This window comes from Melanotaenia boesemani, chromosome 23 (assembly GCF_017639745.1).
Source record: "Melanotaenia boesemani isolate fMelBoe1 chromosome 23, fMelBoe1.pri, whole genome shotgun sequence".
Taxonomy (NCBI): Eukaryota; Metazoa; Chordata; class Actinopteri; order Atheriniformes; family Melanotaeniidae; genus Melanotaenia; species Melanotaenia boesemani.
The window spans coordinates 11,999,493-12,020,662 of NC_055704.1; the positions used below are offsets into that span (position 1 = coordinate 11,999,493).

The 21,170-nt window shown below is 39.9% G+C and overlaps 1 protein-coding gene across 1 annotated transcript in view; it reads left to right on the top strand.

The window, feature by feature from the left end:
* The first annotated feature begins 4,684 nt into the window (after nucleotides 1-4,684).
* The window catches only part of LOC121634438 (cytidine monophosphate-N-acetylneuraminic acid hydroxylase-like), a 28,003-nt gene continuing 11,517 nt past the window's right edge, over nucleotides 4,685-21,170 (top strand). The window contains exons 1-5 of the mRNA XM_041977065.1: nucleotides 4,685-4,832; nucleotides 14,371-14,581; nucleotides 14,669-14,760; nucleotides 15,644-15,753; nucleotides 16,316-16,506. Of these exons, the coding sequence (XP_041832999.1) occupies nucleotides 14,376-14,581; nucleotides 14,669-14,760; nucleotides 15,644-15,753; nucleotides 16,316-16,506 (599 nt within the window). The 5' untranslated portion in view covers nucleotides 4,685-4,832; nucleotides 14,371-14,375. The remainder of the gene's footprint in view (nucleotides 4,833-14,370; nucleotides 14,582-14,668; nucleotides 14,761-15,643; nucleotides 15,754-16,315; nucleotides 16,507-21,170) is intronic.

A 21,170-nucleotide genomic window follows, 5' to 3' on the forward strand; every position in this document is an offset into this window, starting at 1 on the left:
TCGAAGCTTTCCTTCTGATAGAAGTAATTATGTTTATGCAAAGGACAAGATGCAACCCATATCAGTAAGCATATTAACCTATCATTCCAAAAATACCTTCAATTTGTTAACCTGTATGCTGCGAGCCTCATACACTTGACTTAATATTTAATTTTTGATAAATGTCATTTTTAATGACTTGCTGTAAAAAAAAAGTTATGATTCTGTCATGCCCAGTGGTGAAAATCCCATTTCATTTTTGGGGTGGACAATAAACAGTAACATTTTTATCCATGTACTTCCAACAGATTCTGAAAGCTGAGAAGCACAGCTTTGCACTGATATATGACACATTATGGTAGGCACCGCTTATATATGGTACATCAGCCAACATCACCTTTAGCTGTAATGAGTAAATTACCAGGTGATGCCTGCTGTCTTGTCTGCTTAGACGACTGTATCATAAAATCCAAGGAATTTAAAAGCCATACTTACCCTTTATCTACCAGCATTTAGTAACAGCTCTGATCTATAGCTTAAACTGACAAATGCTCTCCCCCTCTCCTCTGGACAATTTCATCGCTTTATTAAATTTGGAAAACCTGTAGATGAGCATGGAAATTTATTCAGAATATAAATATGTATGTTGCATGTTGTATCCAAGAGTTTTTAATGTAAACACAAATCTATCTTGACTCACAGATAAAATTAAAAACTAATACTACAGTTCATAGCATTTTTTCCCCTGAATGTAGAGAGGAAGGCCAATGCTGGCCTTTAGTGCAGGATCACCACCTGTCCTGCAGGTTTTAGACATTTCCCTGTTTCTTTAATGACCCTTTAATAATTTGACTCAAGTGTATTGCAGCAGGTAAACATGAAAAGTCTGCAGGACAGTGGTTCAACAGGTTCACATTTTGGTGATGCCTGCACTAGTGTAAACACTTTTAAATCCATGTAAAAACACTTTTTTCTTATGTGCCTATGCATGAAATCTCCATGGTAACTTTAAGCCTAATCTGCTCTTAATAATTTTAATTTAGGATTTTATTGTGATTTTTTTTCTATTGGTTGCTGCCTTTTACTACTATTTAATACTTTATTGCATCACTTGTAATGCTTTTAATGTTTTTATGTAAAGCACTTAGAATTGTCTTGTACCTGTACATGAAATGTGCTATACAAATACCTTGCCAAATAAATTAGGAAAATCTTTTTTTTTTAAAGGGCTTGAGATGAGTAAAGAAAATATAAATTTTTAAACTAATTTATACTTGCAGGCCCAACAACTATTCCTTACATGACATGTCTACATACATATCTAACAAACAGACCCAGTAAAACCACAGTGAACATTACTATATTTTTGTTTAAAAAATATATATATATTTATTTATATATAAATATATATATATATATATATATATATATGTGTGTGTGTGTGTGTGTGTGTGTGTGTGTGTGTGTGTGTGTGTGTGTGTTTACACAATATATATACATAAATTATGTATATATTTATATTTTGTGTTTACACATGGTGTGGTGGGGGGGCAACTTTATTGAAGGGTGGGGGATCGTGTCCCTTGTGTTCCCCCCAGTACTTCTGTGATCTGTGATGGCTTAACCCCCACAATGGTAATGTTTGTCACATTTTTTTTCATTATACATTTATTTGCAGATAAATATTAAACAGTATTTGTATTCATGAGAGACACAATGACGGGTGTGTTTTTAAATTGCTATGTCATATAGTGTGTGAAAACTTGTTTTACTTTAATATGCAAACACTTTTTTCATCATGTAAAGCACTTTGTGTTGCCTTTGGCAAGAAAAACACTTTATAAATAAGGTTTGATGTGAAATGATTAGCAGCTGCACTTTAATTAACCACTGAACAGCCACTGACAGATGTTACAGTTATATATATATATATATATATATATATATATATATATATATATATATATAGTTATAGTCAGGTTATAGTTTTATATTGATGTTTCAGTTAGTGCGACTGAACCTAGAAGTCAGGGTTTATTTGTACAAGGAGGGGTGTGTGTGCTTGACATTAGTGTGATGATGTGTTTAAAAAAGAAAGTATGCTTAGGTGAGTGTTCTTCTACTTAGAAGTTTAATACCTGAGTGTGTTAAGGTTTGTGTTTTTATTTATATTCAAAAATTGTATTTATTGTGTGAAGCTCTTTGCGTTGCTTTTGTATTAATAGTGCTTTTCAAATAAAGTTTGATTTGAACTTACAGGAAAATTGTTACTTGTATCAGTTTAAACAACAGTGTTAAACAGCAGGGATGAGGAACTGATGGAAAACAGCCTCGTCCACTCATATTGACAAAGGATATTAACGTCAAACATAGGAGAGAAAGGGAAGTTAAACAGGATACACACCTAAATCCAAAATCTTGTGACATTATGGGTCACCTGTTTTCATCATGGACATTATAATAAAAGAATCAACCATACATTAAAATGTGGCCAACTTTTGTCTCAATTTTGTGCTGCTGTGGTTTGCAAGTCACAGAAATTAACCCCCTTTATTATATTTGCAGGGTGCAACGTCAACAAGTGTCCTTCAAGCTTCATGAAATCTCTCCAGTGAAGTAAAACTTAATCCCATGTAGTAAATTAGGAATTTCTCTGGAAATAATAAACCAGGTCTGCACCAGCCTCTTAACGACCCATTATTTGAGTCAGGTGTGCTGCAGTATGGACATACTGAAAACCTGCAGGACACTGGCTCAAGAGGTCCCAAGTTGGGGATGCCTGCTCTGTGGCAATTCAGACACACAGGCACGCACCGTCTCACTGCGTTCAGGCAGGTGACCTACGTGTTTCTCATAACTGTCCCACATTTATGTACAACAATAAACCAGAGTAGACCAATTAATCATTGTCAAAAAGAACTGAAATGTTTCTGCTTGATGAGTATATTTTCCATAAAATGTATTTTGCTCCAATATAGGTCATAACAACATCTTCGTACAGTACAGGCCATGGTCTTATAATAAACTTATCACGTTATAAGTTTATTGTAAAAACGTGAAACGTATCACGTTACAAGGTCCGATTTTTTTTTATTTAGGTGACAGCTCCACGCTTCCGTAAAATGGTCCCATTACCTAGTTAATTTTCTACATCACGCAGAATAATAATAATGATTAGCAGAGAAAACAGAACATGTTACGTTTCTGTCAAGGTGGCGGGGCTACTTTCAAAACTCAACATATCTGGACCACAAAGGCTCATGGGAAATTCAGATTCAGCTTATATTTAACTTTTTTTTATCGCCGTATTTAAATTATGTGTTTTAATTCCTTTGCTATGTTAACAATTAGACAATGTTAGAAAGTTCTGAACTGTTTGAACTTTGAAGTTGTTGCCATGACTGAAAGAGACAGTACAGGAAAACAAGCTCACCACCAACCATACTTAATACCACGGAAAGTAGGTCATAGGCAGAAGGACGATGAGGCGTAGTTTACTTTCACCCTTTTCATCCTTTCTTGTCAGTTCAGTAGATAACAATTCCGGATCACTTAACTGTTGCAAAGAAATTTATGTTGACGTCATCATTGGATGGTGCATGACAAAGTTCAGTGAAAGAGCTAAACAATTTGCATAGATATTATTAAAGACTGTTAGTTCAAACAGAGTATAGAGAAAATTAGATAACTGGGTTTGAGTAGTCTAATGGTCGCTCATGTTGATATAACTTGACATGTTCAGTTTCAGCATTTATAAAAACTATATGGCAACGGGTTTCCACACAAATTTCTAAACTCAACTAATCCGTAATTTTCTCCAGCACGCAAACCTCTACATCAACTTCCTGATGCTGTTCCTCGATTTAACTTGGTTTCTGTGGTCATGAAACTGACTTATGCAAGTGATCTTTGAATCTCCATTGAATTTCTGTCCATGACTTTGGATCATTTAACACCTCTGTGCCATTGATTATTATATATCAAGCTATTTTCATGGTGTAATATCGCCAGAAATGCATCATAATAATAAAACATTCGTTTTCCACTTTCCACAAGGTGACTGTTGTCCCTAGTTTAATACTTTCAGATTTAATATTCTGCGTTGAATTGCTTTAATTTTACATTTTACAGCCCACCCAGTAGTTTTCAGCATTAAGGGAGCATTACAGTCAGTTGTATCAGATTATTGCCTTCAGAAAAGGGCCATAATAGTTTCGACAGCTGAAATATTAATTCTGCCTTAAGATTCCCTGATTCACTTTCAGAAAATTCATTTAGTACAAATTAGGTCAACTTAGTCTTTAAAATATTGTACCTTTATCTTTAGATCTCCTTACTTTGTACTTCTGCTGTTTACATTTTTTATTATTTCTTATGACATTACCTTGTCATCTGTAAATATATTGATAGCACTTTAGTCACTTTGGTGTTTTTTAAATGTGCTAGATAAATACATTTGATGAACTATAAGGAAATTAACATTAGAAGATAAAAAATATATAAATGATTTTTGGCAGGTTAGAATTATAAAATTGCAGAGAAGATTTATTCTATTTAATTAAGTAATTTTAAGGCAAAATAAACATTTCTTGATGATACAGAAGCTTTGATCACTGGCTGGGTGTGAGGGGGAAAAACGTGCTGCTATTGCAACTGCCTCATATCTGGTACCTCCCATACCACAATGCACACTGCTGGTTGAAAGTGCAGGGTGGTGGTGAGAAGGAGGAAGGAAAGCTCAAACAGGTCATAACTTTTAATTATCATCACCCTGACGTGCCTGTAGGATTACTTTGCACATCTGAAGAAAGAACCATCTGACAGACTTTTGAGAAAAAAACGTCTTTTTTAAGGTAAGTGAGATGTGGTTACTACTTTTAAAATTCACCTGAAGACCCTGTTCACAGCGGCAATGCTGTCCGGTAATCGCGATCAAGAAATGTCGCTTTTATTATAAATCTCTTTAACTTACGTACGAGGTATTTATTTAGCAAAAAAAAGTTTCTTTATTTATTTAAAACGTTTTTGTTCCATTATATGATTATAAATGTAGCTACTTTATTTACTCTAACTGGTAAATTACTCTACTACACCAAGAAACATTCAATAAAAGAGAGAAAAAGCAATAAAATTAATTAATACAGCTTCATAAAAAAGTCCGATAAGTTGCTGGTTGGGATAAATTCTGCGTTCAGTCCTGTGCTGGGAAGTTATCAGTCTGTAGACGCGTTTTATTTATTTATTTAAAAATCAGCCACTGGTTACAAATCCACCATTCTGTTTAGCATAAAACAAATGTGCGCGTGTTTTTGGAGCGCGTTGACGGTGGGAAATGTTTTGCATTAGTTTAAGATGAATTATTCGCTTCTTCCTCCATTAAACATTCAAAGTTCAAGATAATTGATTTAACACGCGCCCAGTAGAGTGAGAAATGCGACAATAAAGTAAATGCAACCACCCTATGCGGCCCTCAATTTCCATCAGGTGCGTGTGCGCCGGGTTCACCAGCTACACCAGGCCAATAGTTTGGTTCATACTGGGCACTCCGCCGTGTGTGTCTATTTTATTCTACATAAAAGTGAAACAACAGAGTAAAATAATGTCCTGGTTGAATCTCCCAATGTTAAAAAAAAAAAAAAAAAAAAAAAAAAAATCTATATTAGTGATTCTATATTGACTGTGAAAGTGAATGTGAGTGACCATAAAGCAGGTATAGAAAATGCATTAACAGACCTGCAAGTTATCTATCAGGAAGTGGAATTATGAGACTAAGGCTCATAAAGGTTTTCTGACATCATTAAGATTATTACACAATTTCAAATATTATCATTAAATATTTTAGTTTTAATGTTTTTTTTTTTTTTAAGGTTTTGATTAGTCTGCAGTGGACTGGTGACGTGTCCAGGGTGCACCCTGCCTCATGCCTGCTAATTGCTCCAGCTTCCCTGTGACCCTGAATTGGAATGGAATTTTTTTTAGTATTTTGGCTGTGACTGTACAAATAGAAATTGCACTTGAAGACCAAAGAGTGATTCTTAATGTAATATTTCACAAAAGCATAGGGTGTCAGAAAACTTTTTTCCACTGCTGTTAGCATTTCTTTTAAAGTGGTTATTGTCCTGCACAGAAGAACTTAGCAGGAGCATGTGTAGCGGAAATTTTATTTTTAAAGATAACACACTAAGTGAGAATCAAACAAAGTATTTTTATTAAGAGCTGATCATCAATGAAAGTCACACTGTCAAAACAGCTTTGGCTGAGCGAGTCCCCAGAGATACACATGGCCTTGGTTAAATATAGACTCACATGATGTGAAAGCATCAAGGTCGCAGGTGCAAGTCCTCAGTAAACGTATAAGGCCATGGTTTTAATATAAAGTGCAAGATTACATATCTCATCTAAATATCACACAAGTATAAGGGTTATGTGTATAAATTTCCATTACAATCCACCCCTTTGATTAAAATGAAACATATTAATCACACATAAGAAAATGTACTCAAATAACTCCAAATCACCAGCGTCATCATATGGAGGTGTATCCTCAACATTCGCTTTCAGCATTTGAACGTAATGATAAACATGGAAATTGAACTTTCTATTAATGAAAACTGTCTGAGAGGGGGTGGCATGTGGCACCAGTCCACAAACATAGCAGCTGTCATTTGTCAATTTATGAGCTGACATGTTTGCAACCTGCCACCAAAGATTATCAGTGTGGTCATGATAATCAAGGGTGTGGTCATCTCGGCGGTGCCTCTTTAAGGAGGGTGCTTCTGTCCCCTGCAGTCATCTGGCGGGTTGGGATGGAGCTGGGGTGCAATGTGTTGGGCGAGGTCTGGTTGGATCCAGGTACCAGAAGAGGAATCTCATGAGGATGAGGAGGATGGTGCACGCCCATCCCATCACCGCAACCTGAGTGCACTTCATGTTGCCACATGGAGGGTAGACTACCTCACACAGGGCTGACCTCAGGGATTATTTTGCCATTTGGCTGAGAGGTCAGCTGATGGAGCTGAGGCTGGTGTACCTTGAAACCTCCTGCAGTGGGATGCATGGATCCACGTAGACCTTTCAGCAACCTTCACCGCTGTGTGGGTGACCTACAGGACCTGGAAGGGACCCAGCCACCTTTTAGACCGCCAGTGCTTTCTCCTCGTCTCCCGGACCAAGACCCAGTCCCCAGGAACCAGGGAATGGAGCAGACCTGATGCTGGGCGTGGCAGGGTCTCCTTCACCACACTCCTGTGAGAGAGCTTTGGATAGATTTTGACAATATACAAGCATGCCACCTTCACAGTATGTGGTAGACACGGAGGGTCCTGGGGGATCCAGACTTGTGTGAGGAGGTCTGCCAAATAGAATCTTAAATGGGGCGAGGTTCGTTCAGGCACGTTTCCTCATTCTCATGTGCATAAGAACGAGAGGGAGGGCTTGTAGGCCAGGAAAATCCTGTTTCTTCACAACATTTGGCCAACTTACCTTTTAAAGGGCCATTTTCACATTCGATTGCGCCGCCTGATTGTGGACGATATGCACAATGAGTCTTAAGTTGGAACCGCAACAGTCCACTTACCTCCTTCAGGGCTGCATTGACAAAGTTCGAACCGTTGTCAGACGAGACCTTAACTGGAATTCCCCATCTTGGAATGATTTCGGTCACCAGAGCCTTAGCCACGACTGAACTTGTGGCATGCCTAGCTGGAAAAGCTTCAACCCATTTTGACCACATGTCTACTATGACTAGACAATATTTCTTACCTTCTGCAGGTGTCAACTCAATGAAATCCATCATCACGTGATCAAAAGGCTGATCAGGCTGTTCATGAGCAGCTGGAGGGCAGGCAAGCGGTTGGGCTGTTGTCATGATCTGTGGTGTGGGGCTCAGTTTTTCCAGCTGCCCTGAACGCCTCATCTCCACCAGCTCTTGATTAGGGCTGATGCGCTACACCTGTACCAAGCCCTATATATACAACTCTGTGACATCCCTCCAGTGCCAGATCGTCTTGGTTCTTCCCTGCACGTTTCCAGCCTGTATATTCCTGCCTTCCTACCCGCCTGACGTTGACCTGATTTTGGACCTGGATTTTGATTCTGCCTGCTCCCTGTCTGGTACTCTGCCCTGATTTATTATTTGGATATCTTGGCTTTCTGACCCCTGGATTGTCTTTAGGATTGGATTTTGGATTACGGACTGAACTATCTGCACCCCAAGACAGGACTAGCCATCCCGGCCTCTGTGTCCTCTTATTCTGGGCCCCTGCCAGAAACCTGTATCCCTCCTCTAACCTCTCCTCTGTTCAGCAGCTTTTCCTCCCGCAGTCAACCTCCCGGCGGCCCTTCTCTGTTCACTGGATGAAACATTCTGTGCCCTGTTGGATTCCACTGCTGGTACGTTAACTCATACTCCCTCTTTGAGTTCTCATCAGCAGCCTGCCTTCTAACTGCCGTCTTGTGTGTCCACAGACCCTGAGCGGAGAAAAGCCGGAGCGCACATTTTCAGTATTCATCTCTGTACAATAAATATCTTAAACCCATCCCTGGGAAACTGAGTATTTTTGAGTCCACCCATCCGAAGCATGACAGCTGTATTGTAGCCTGCACAGATCAAACATTTTTTGCACTAATTTTCAGCCACCACAGTGAAGCCTTTTGTGAATCAAAGAGATGTTATATAAGATACCATCCCTCCTTTTGACACATGGTCCAACCCATGTGACAACTTAGCAAACCATGGGAAGAAAGGTTTTCCATCAACAGAGCGCCAAATACCTGCAGTCAGGGGTGCAGGAGTTAGCCTTCCAGATGGATCACTTCTATGGAGTAGAAAAAGACTGGATGTCCTGTAGAGAGCAAGGAGGAGAATTATCCTTCTCTGTGACAGGAAATGAAGTAAGAGTGTGTGGAGAGGCTGACACTGCTGCCCACTTTGCAGCCTTATAAGCCAGGGCGTTACCACGAGCAACAACACACCCTTTGATTTCCTCTCCCACAGCCTGCAAACCTCTATTTCAACTGCCTGATGCTGTTTCTCGATTTAACTTGGTTTCTGTGGTCATAAAACTGACTTATGCAAGTGATCTTTGAATCTCCATTGAATTTCTGTCCATGACTTTGGATCATTTAACACCTCTGTGCCATTGATTATTATATATCAAGCTATTTTCATGGTGTAATATTGCCAGAAATGCATCATAATAATAAAACATTTGTTTTCCACTTTCCACAAGGTGACTGTTGTCCCTAGTTTAATACTTTCAGATTTAATATTCTGCGTTGAATTGCTTTAATTTTATTCAAAAGATGTATACATTTTAAATCCCACCCAGTAGTTTTCACCATTAAGGGAGCATTACAGTCAGTTGTATCAGATTATTGCCTTCAGAAAAGGGTCATAATAGTTTCCACAGCTGAAACATGTAAAAACGTGCTGCTGTTGCAACTGCCTCATATCTGGTACTTTCCATAGCACAATGCAGACTGGTGGTTGAAAGTGCAGTGTGGTGGTGAGAAGGAGGAGGAAGGAAAGCTCAAACAGCTCATGACCTTTAATTATCATATACCCTGACATGCCTGTAGGATTGCTTTGCAAATCTGAAGAAAGAACCATCTGACAGGCTCACACTTTAATTATCATATGCCCTGCAGATACCCCGACGTGCCTGTAGGATGTACTACAATTGTAAAAAAATAAAATAAAAATCTATATTAGTGATTCTATATTGACTGTAAAAGTGAATGTGAGTGACCATAAAACAGGTATAGAAAACGCATTAACAGACCTGCAAGTTATCTATTAGGAAGTGGAATTATGAGACTAAGGCTCATAAAGGTTTTCTGACACCATTAAGATTTTACGCAATCTCAAATATTATAATTAAATATTTTAGTTTTAATTTTTTTTAAGGTTTTGTTTAGTCTGCAGTGGACTGGTGATTTGTTTAGTATTTTGGCTGTGACTGTACAAATAGAAATTGCACTTGAAGACCAAAGAGTGATTCTTAATGTAATATTTCACAAAAGCATAGGGTGTCAGAAAACTTTTTTTCACTGCTGTATACAAACATTTAGCATTTCTTTTAAAGTGGTTTTTGTCCTGTCTTTAGTGTGAGCCTGACACTTCACTACAGCAACCACTGAAGGAAGAAGAATAGCATCAAGGAGAGCAGCAATCTGTGTAGAGTTCAGAATAGGCTTACCATCAGATTTGAGGAAGTTACGGTGACGCCACAGCACACCAAAACCATGAACCACACCAAAGGCATAACGTGAGTCAGTATATACAGTCAGGGACCTTCCCTGTGCAAGTTTTCAGGCCTCAGTAAGAGCGACAAGTTAAGCCATCTGAGCAGAGACATGTGGAGGAAGAGAACAAGAGAGGAGAATCTGATGCTTATCACAGACAGTTATCAGGGGGAAGGTGGGGACGGACCTTAGCCAGATCACTGGCAGTGAGCACTTTAGCAAGGATTTTTCTTAGCTCAAGTCCAGTGGGACAGTGTTCATGGCAGAAAGCTTTCCATTCCTCCCTAGCTTTCTCACCATCTTCAGTGGGGTCAGGAAGATTTTTGGCATGTTCCATGATTTCAGAGGGGGACCAAGGGCAGTAAACCAGTATGGGACCGGTGGGTTCCGATACTTCCACCATGGGGGCACTAAGGACCTCAGTGTCCCCATCCTTAGCAGTATTTTGTAGTGGGGAGGTTGATGACACCTCAGGTCCATAGAGCTTCCCGGACTTGGTGTGTGGACCGGTGGGTCCCGATACTTCCACCATGGGGGCACTAAGGACCTCAGTGTCCCCATCCTTAGCAGTATTTTGTAGTGGGGAGGTTGATGACACCTCAGGTCCATAGAGCTTCCCGGACTTGGTGTGTGGACCGGTGGGTCCCGATACTTCCACCATGGGGGCACTAAGGACCTCAGTGTCCCCATCCTTAGCAGTATTTTGTAGTGGGGAGGTTGATGACACCTCAGGTCCATAGAGCTTCCCGGACTTGGTGTGTGGACCGGTGGGTCCCGATACTTCCACCATGGGGGCACTAAGGACCTCAGTGTCCCCATCCTTAGCAGTATTTTGTAGTGGGGAGGTTGATGACACCTCAGGTCCATAGAGCTTCCCGGACTTGGTGTGTGGACCGGTGGGTCCCGATACTTCCACCATGGGGGCACTAAGGACCTCAGTGTCCCCATCCTTAGCAGTATTTTGTAGTGGGGAGGTTGATGACACCTCAGGTCCATAGAGCTTCCCGGACTTGGTGTGTGGACCGGTGGGTCCCGATACTTCCACCATGGGGGCACTAAGGACCTCAGTGTCCCCATGCTTAGCAGTATTTTGTAGTGGGGAGGTTGATGACACCTCAGGTCCATAGAGCTTCCCGGACTTGGTGTGTGGAGGGCTGGCCATGTCTGCTGATGGTCTTTCAGTTCCCCCTGTAGCCTGGCCATAGGTGGAGTCAGCGGGACCCGATGTCTCATCCCTTCATTGGTCCTCTGAATGATCCTGCTGCTGCTGCTGAGGCTGCTTTCGCTGTAACCCCGGGGGACAGGAGTCCAGATCTGGTTCCACCTTCAGCTCCTGTAATCGTCCCTGCAGTGAACGATATGGAGAGGGTCGTGAATGCCCTGAATGATTATATGGTGGAGGTGCACCTCCTGTTTCCTATATCACCAGTCACATCTAATCCTCCACCCATTTCTTTTGTGTTTGCCTTTCTGTCTCTACATTCACTCAAATTTTTTCACATTTTAATACATCTCTTATGCAGTTCCCACTTCTCTACATCTGCTGCCTTGATTTTCTTTTTTTTCTTCTTCTCATCCCAGTCCTTCTGTGCTGCCTCATCCAGCTTATCTAATTCTTTTCTACGCAAACTCCAATTCTCTGGAAAACCATATTTTTCTGTCCAGTAAGTCATGCAGTCCATGCAGTCATATTTCTTTTTCATGTCTCTTAAAATTGGGGAGTCCCATTCACCCTCCTTCTCTTTACCAGCTGTGTTACCCATTATTTCAACTAGGACGTCTCTGGTTGGTTTTTTCTAACTTTGAGTAGCCCACACTCAGGCACAAAAATGACTAAAAAGCCTCTTGTTTCCACCGAAGTTTTTACTTCAGTGTCGGACTAACCTACCCTACCTCTGTAGAATAGTGACCTATCCTGCTTTCACAGAATAGTGAAAACTAACAAAACTAACAGTGAATGCTAACATAACAGTAATGTGATAAGAAAGAGAAGCTCGCTGCCAAATATCTGCAGGGTACAAGTCGTTCTACTCAGTAAAAGTATAAGGCCATGGATTTAATACAAAGTGCAAGATTACATCCATCCATCCATCCATTTTCTGCCGCTTATCCGGAGTCGGGTCGCGGGGGCAGCTGCCTTAAGCAGGGAAACCCAGACTTCTCTCTCCCTGGCCACGTTCAACAGCTCATCTGGAGGGATCCCAAGGCGTTCCCCGGCCAGCTGAGAGATGTAGTCCGTCCAGCGTGTCCTGGGTCTTCCCCAGGACCTCTTTCCGGTGGGACGTGCCCAGAACACCTCACCAGGGAGGCGTCCAGGAGGCATCCTGACCAGATGCCTGAGCCAGCTCATGTGGCTCCTCTCAATGTGGAGGAGCAGCGGCTCTACTCTGAGCCCCTCCCGGATCACCGAGCTTCTCACCCTATCTCTAAGGGAGAGCCCGGCAACCCTGCGGAGAAAACTCACTTCGGCCGCTTGTACTCGCGATCTTGTTCTTTCGGTCACTACCCACAGCTCATGACCATAGGTGAGGGTAGGAACGTAGATCGACTGGTAAATCGAGAGCTTTGCCTTTTGGCTCAGCTCCTTCTTCACCACGACAGACCGATGCAGAGTCCGCATCACTGCAGATGCCGCACCGATCTGCCTGGCGATCTCCCGCTCCATCCTTCCCTCACTCGTGAACAGGACCCCGAGATATGTGAACTCCTCCACTTGGGGCAGGACCCTATTGCAGACCCGGAGAGAGCACTCCACCCTTTTATGGCTGAGGACCATGGTCTCGGACTTGGAGGTGCTGATTCCCATCCCAGCCGCTTCACACTCGGCTGCGAATAGCTCCAGTGAGAGCTGAAGATCACGGCCCGATTAAGCCAACAGAACCACATCATCTGCAAGATTACATGTCTCATCTAAATATCACACAAGTATACGGGTTATGTGTATAATTTTCCATTACACATGCCGTTATGGTAACTTCCCTCTTGTCCCACACAGCTTTGGGTCATTACATAACACATGCAAAGCTCTGTGCACTGCTTTTGTATGAAAGGTGATTTATTAATAGTTTGATTTGTTTTGATATTACAGAAAATGGCTGGTTATATCTTTGTGGCCACAGCAGGGATGACAAGCTGAATGAAAACAGCCACACCCACGTTCACAATGACAAAGGGAGACTAGCAAACACAGGGGAGGAAGGGAAGTTAAGCCGAAGGATTCTTGAATCCAAAATCTTTGGAACATTATGGGTCTCATGTTTTCATCATGGTGGTTACAATAAAAGAATCAACCAATAAAGTTAAATTTAGATCAACTTTTGGGTAAAGTTTGTGCTACATTGGTTTGCAAATCCTAGAAATGAACAGAGCGCCTGGATGAAGTGCACCCCTTTTTTATGTTTGCTGTTTAGTTTCCTTATAATCTGGAATAAAAAGGAACGTGTTCTTATTTAATTATTTATTTATTTAATCTGCACATAATATCCCAAACGTGCAGTTATATTCAAGGTAAGAGGAAAAAGAAAAGCATTGTATGTATGTGGTGCTATGTGTTAATAAAGACTGAGCAGAGTGTTCTGTTAAATACCTCACCCCCCCTAATTTTAACTTGTAGAGGACCATATGAATTACCACTATTGTCTGTGTGATCCACTTTTATGTTGGAAGAGTACGTATAACTTTTGGCCAACAGAGGGAGCTGTGGGCTGGTGTTGCTGTAAGTCGACACAACGTCACCAGTAGAGTGAGTTGTCAGGCAGATACGTGTAACGCAGCAGCACATGAGACACAGCCACTAAGTGCCTTTCTTTGTTATGTTCCAACAGGAATAAAATTTAATTGTGCTACACAAGAATTGTCAATGGAGCATTCTTAAAAGTGTAACGTGTATATGTTATCACTCCCTTTTGTTAAGCCCTAATTTATGTCCTGAAAAAAATTAGCGCAGTTTCCTTCAAAAGTTACATAATTAGTTCAATTAAATATCAAATTGTACTTTTATGTGGAAATATGAGCAAAATGTGCACCCTCTTTCAATAATTTAGGTTTTATATATCAGGACATATAATAATAAAATAAAATAATAAAATAAAATCTGTTTTTTATCTTATTTTTAAGCCTGAACTATTTATTCTTTTTCTACTTTAGGTAAAATGAATGCTCAGGAAACAAAGGTGGTGCTGTCACTGGATGCTGATGCAGTGGACTTGCTCAAAGAAGGAGTCAATTTCAAGACAAACCCAGTGGATGGTCATTGTTACATCATATACAAGAGCAAAAATGGCTTTAAAGCATGCAAGAATCAATGCAAACATCAAGGCGGGTTATTCATCAAAGATATTGAGGACCTGGATGGCAGGTGAGGCTATTCTGTATATCTACCCTAACATATAAAGTATCTCATCTCATCTCATCTCATCTCATCTCATCTCATCTCATCTCACAGGACTGTTAAATGTACCAAACATAACTGGAAGTTAAATGTGTCAACAATGAAATACGTGAACCCGCCTGACAGTTTCTTACAAGATGAGCTTGGTGAGTTGCTCTTCCTTAGAATTTTGCCTGCAGTGTAAAGGCTTTCTACAGCTACTTCACATGCTTCATTCAAAGTGGTGGCAGCAAAATTTGCAACACAAACACTGCCAACTTGGAAGAATAGGATATGCCATGTTGTGGAACCACAAAAGTGAAATATAATTTTATTAGCAGTTTGTGACAGTGACTGCAGTTGTTCTGCTAAAAGCTAACTCAGAGTTCACTACACGGTCACATGAAAGTGAAGTGTCTGTTCCTCAGCATTGCATTGGTTTATAATTTCATTTCCTTAACATTGCATAGGTTTTGACTGTATTTAGTTGCAGCTATAAGCAGTCTGCCACTTGCTAAGAGTCAGTGAATTCTAGGCTCCATGGACAGGGTTATAGGTTCCTAGGGGTCCATATATAGCAGGGGTGTCAAACTACAGTCCTCGAGGGCCGGTATCCTGCAGGTTTTCATTGTTTCCCTGATCTAAAACACCTGACTGAAATTAATTGGTTATTGTGAAGAAGTTGACTAGAAGCGGTTGGATCCATTTGAGTTTATTTAGGTGTGTTGGAGCAAAGTAATAACTAAAACCTATAGGATAGTGGCCCTTGAGGACTGGAGTTTGACACCCCTGATACATAGTGTTTTGTGTTTGTCAACATTTATAAGGAGGGCTGATACAGACAGCCAGAGGGATTTTTATTATACATGAAGCTGGCATCCGGAGCTCTTTTTACCTCAGAACTAATTTTTGTCTCCATATCACCTGCTTCACATCAAGAGCACTTTCTTTATTACTATGATACTTTTTCATTGATATTGATAAAGATCCTTTTTGCCCCTAAATGGAACAGCTGACTTGTTAAATTGGACCGTTTTCTCACACATACAGAGGTGGAGGTCTTGGATAATGGTGGGCTTCAGCTGGTGGAACTGAGCCCAGTTGATCCTTGGCTGGCTGAACCAAGAGAGCCTCTGGAGCTCCAGGAAGGAGAAGTAAAAGTCTGTATTTTCCTACGCTTTGAATTCAAACCAAAAATACTTCAAACAAATGGAAATGTATTATTTCACTGGACGTTTTTAGTCTTGTAGAATTATTTAAGGGCGACAACAAAAAGCTTAAAACTTGGAAAATTTTTGCATTTTTTTTATTTACTCTGTAAACAACCAAATTACATCACTTTCTGCTTTCTCTGCTTATATACTATTAACAAAATGGGTCCTTATAGCTACCATGACAGCATCTGGCACTGGGCTGTGAAATGTTTTTAACACAGCTATAAAGGGTCTGGCAAAAAAAAAAAACAAAAAAAAAAAAAAACAAAAAACAAAAAACACCAAAATAAAACAACTAATAAAATTATTTGTAATGACATTAAATCAGTATGCTGCCTTGTAAAGATACAGCTTTCCTCTCTGGAGCTATGAGATAGTGAGTATATACTGGACATGCTCCAAACAGTTAAAAAATTTTTGGCATCAACATAAGACACACACTCCCACACACCGGTATGCAAGAATATTGTCAGTTTGTTAATCTCTAACAGGAAAACTTGCTTTTCAGGTAACGTACATCACCCATGCCTGCATGGAGCTTCAGCTCGGACAGAAGCGGTTCATGTTCGACCCCTGGCTGACAGGTCCTGCTTTTGCCAGAGGCTGGTGGCTTCTCCATGAGCCTCCAGCTGATTGCATGGACAGACTGTGTGCAGCAGATCTTATCTACATCAGCCATATGCACTCAGACCACCTCAGGTGAATTTTGATGCTCCTATTATAATTTTTAAAAACTACTATTTCTCCAGGAGAACCATTACTCTACTACAAAAGAGGACATACAAACTAGATGGCTTTTAAGTAGACAAGCCCTTTGAACCTAATAACACCAGTGTGTGAACATACATATATATACTAGTGCAGTGGGTTTTGAAAATATTTGTGCATATTTTCATAATTAAATAAATTTTTCTATGTAAATTACTGTAGATTACAGTATATAACTAAGTGAGCATTTTTTCTCTTTCTGTTTTGGTGTTGTGAGCATTTTCTTGTGCATTTATAATCTGGAAATAGGCCTAAGTTAACAGGATGACCTTGATAACAAACATTAAAAAAAAGAAGAGGATACATCAGTTCAGTTTATTTGCCATTTGCAGTATAAGAAACCACATTGGAAAACAGCTGCAAAGAGCTCAAAGTGCACTGTCAACATTTAACAGATAAAACATACGAAACACAAGCCTAAGAAAATACAACACATAGGCACATCCTAAAAATGCATAATACTAAGAAACAATAAAAACACTATATAAATAAATAGCAGTAAAAGAGGTAACTAAAACAGTAAGGGGCGTGTCTGAGGTATTTCAAAATGCATTGTTCAAGGTCATGACAGCTTGTGGAAAAAAACACTTAATATGAAGAGATGTAGTGCATTTAATAGCGCAATATTGTTTTCCTGAGGGCAGGCAGTCGAACATCTCTGTAGCAGTGTGGCCAGAGAGATCATTGATGATCTGTAAAGCTATTGTTAAAAGTCTAAATTTGTAAATGTCCTATTTACATTGTGTGTCCTGTGAGCAGAGCGAATGGCTCTGTCTAAAGCTTTCTTTTCTTTCACAGTGAGATTACCAAACCACACAGTGACAGAGCTGGTAGAAGATTTTTGATACCACCCAGATAAAAGTTTAAAAGAATAGTTTTGTTTTGAGTGAAATGTCTTAATTTCCGTAAAAGAAGAGACGCTGGCGAGAGATCTTTGGAGAGAGTGACACCCAAGAACTTACATTTATCAACCATTTGTACCTCAGAATCATAAATGACAATAGGCATGTTGTTCTTACACCAACTTAAATCAATAACCAGTTCACAGGTTTTAGAAGTGTTCAGAACAAGGTTGTTTTCTTCACCTCTGTTCTGTAATGTGATTCATTCTTTGAACTGATCAGACCGATAACAGTGGTGTCATCTGCATACTTGACAATCAGATTGTTAGGACTTTTAGCAGCACAGTCATATATGTACAGATTGAAAAGCAAAGGACTTAAAATACAACTTTGTGGGGAGCCAGTGCTTACACAGAGTTTATCAGAGACACAACCATTAATTTTGACCCTCTGTTGTCTGCAAGTTAAAAAGTTTAAAATCCATTTGCAAATGGCATCACCAAGTCCAAGAGTTTTCAAGTTGTGAGTGAGCTTCACAGGAACCAGAGTTAAAAGTAGAAGTATAGTCTATAAAAAGCATCCTTGCATAAGATTTTCCTTTATCCAAATGTTCATATACAGAGTTAAGAACAAAAGATATGACGTCTTCAGCGATCCTGTTTTGTCTATAAGCAAACTACAGTGGATCCACAGACACAGGAACCTGATCTTTAATATAGTCCAACACCAGTCGCTCAAAGGTTTTCATTAAAGCAGAAGTCAATAGTCATTACGGTATGTCACAGGTGTCTTCTCAGGCACTGGTATTATTTTATTTGTAGGCCTATATGGAGCATCAGTAACAAGACTGGAGAATATTAATGATAAAAGATCATTGATCTGTTTTTTCAACAGTCAACATAAATCATTTGAGGTGGGCATGGTTACCGCGGAAACACGTGAAGTGGAAAGTATTTCCACTGATGCTAGGTTGAACAGATAAACAGCTGATCAAGGTTATGGAAGTCGAGAACGGCTTAGCTATATTCTTTTGTTAATCGTTATCTCAAGATAAAGAGGACTGTTTTCTCGTGATAACAGGATCTCGATAACATGATGATAAAGGTGGGCTCAAAAAAAAGTATGTGACACCTGATTTCAATGATCAAACCAGACCCCATGACAGTTGATGGAAGGGGCTACAGTCATGGTATATGTGTGATTGATTGATTGATTGATTGATTGATTGATTGATTGATTGGTAAAACTTAACAGTCAGATACGTTGCAATTTCATCCTTTGTTAGACATGATAGAAGTAAAATCGGACATATTGATCAGTGATGGATGTTGCTCTAGCTCACGTTCGTTTCCTTGCAAACACAGTAGGCCAATTTCTGTCTGACACGCTCCCAGTTAGAATGTAAAAAATGGTGGTTCCTTGCATTTATTACATCCTGGTTGGACTGCGTTGATGCAATTTTAACTGGACGAACAAATGATTCTTGACAATCTTCCAGCTGATCCAAATGTCGCATCCAGAGTATTGAGTGATTCTTCTAAGAGAGATTACATTTTCTCCATTCTAATCTCTGTACATTGTCTCCCTGTGTTATTACAAACCACTTAATGGACAATAACCAGTATAAAATATCTTTCTGTTCCCCGTCACCCTACAAAAACATTTCACTATCAGCATCCAGGTCTTTTTGTTGCTTCCTTCAAGCCCACAGTTTCCAGCTCTAATTACCCTGAGTCTGTTAAACCAAGATAACCAAGATAGTCAACCCCTCCCAACTTTAGTTTTATCAGTGAGGTCAGACTGATCAGGAGAGGAGAGGGGGTTGCAGTTTTATTTAATGAATCATTTCAGCGTAAGCAGTTATCTTTTGGAAGTTTTCCTTCTTTTGAAAAATAATATATCTAAATTTCTATAGACCACCAGGGCACTGCGCAGAATTTTATAAAGAGTTTAGTGAACTGCTGGCTACAATCTGTTTGGATTTTGACTGTAATTATTGTTGGCGATTTTGACATCAATGTAGACAATCCTCAGGACAAAGCGACTAAAGATCTGGGTAACAGCTGTTTTATGTAAAGCACTTTGAATCGTCTTGTACATGAAATGTGCTATACAAATAAATTTGCCTTGCCTTGCCTAACTTCGTGCTGACTCAGCATATAACAGAGCCCACACACAATAAAGGACACATTCTAGACTTGGTGATTTTGAAGGGTTTGGATGTTTCCAAGGTTACTGTGTGTGATGTGGGCCTGTCTGATCATTACTGTGTTTTCTTTGGGTGTACAGTTCCTGTTCACACAAATGTCTCAATGGAGGTGATCACAAAACTCTGTATAACTAAAAACAAGACTGGGATGTTTAACCAGGTCTTCTCTTCAACACCTGCCCTGTCAAGCGGTTCAGCCAATGAACTTGTTGCTAGTTTTAATGCTAAAATGTTAAGTATTATAGATGGCATTGCTTCTATTAAGGTGAAAATTGTCTCTGGAATGAAAAAGTCTCCACGGAGAAATTCCACACTGGTGAAGCATGGAAAAAGAGAGTGTCGGAAAGCCGAGCGCAGATGGAGAAAAACAAATCTACAGGTTCATTATGACATGTATAAAGAGAAACCTCACTCTTAAAATCTACAACTAAAGAACGCAAGAAAGTCCTATTTCTCTGACATTATTAGCAAAAACTATCATAATGCTCAGGGTCTTATTCGCTATTGTTGACAGGTTAACAAACCCTTCTGTGTCAATAGCACCTGAACTTTATTCCACCAAGGCCTGCAATGAGTTTGCCAAATTTTTCATGGAAGAAATCCAAAATATCAGACAAGTAGTTGGCTTATCAACAGCAGGTTCAACAGACATACTGTGTCCATTGAAAACCAGTTTAAGCACCATGACACAGTTTAATCCCATTAACAGCAAAGATCTGGGCAACATCTTATGTCAGCTGAACTTCTCCTCTTGCTGCTTGGACATCCTGCCCACAGGTTTCTTCATAAAGGTCTCAAAGACTCTGGAGCCAGATCTGTTACAGATTGTGAACTTGTCTTTTATTTCAGGCGTCTTCCCAGAACTTTTAAAAACAGCTGTAATCAAACCAATGCTAAAAAAGGACAACCTAGACAAGACACAAATGAGCAACTACAGGCTGATCTCAAATCTTCCTTTCCTAAGTAAGATAATTGAAAAAGTTGTTTTTCATCAGCTAAATGACTTTTTAACACAAAACAACTGCTACGATGTCTTCCAGTCAGGTTTTAGACAGCACCACAGCACTGAGACTGCTCTGACCAAAGTCATTAATGACATATGTTTGAATGCAGATGATGGAAAAATGTCAGTCTTAGTCTTACTGGACCTCAGTGCTGCATTTGATACAGTCGACCACAATATATTACTTAAACGACTGGAGAACTGGGCTGGCCTCTCTGGCACTGCGCTACACTGGTTTAAATCTTATTTAGAGAATAGAAAATACTTTGTGTCAATAGGTAACTTTACATCTGAGCAGACAAAAATTACATGTGGAGTTCCCCAGGGTTTCATCCTGGGGCCTTTTCTGTTTAACATCTACATGCTCCCACTGGCACAGGTCATGAGGAAAAACAAAATTAGTTACCATAGCTACGCAGATGACACACAGATATAGATTACAATGTCACCAGGAGACCGAGGCCCCATACAGGCTCTTGGTAAATGCATTGAAGAGATTAATGACTGGATGTGTCTGAACTTTCTTCAGTTAAACAAAAAC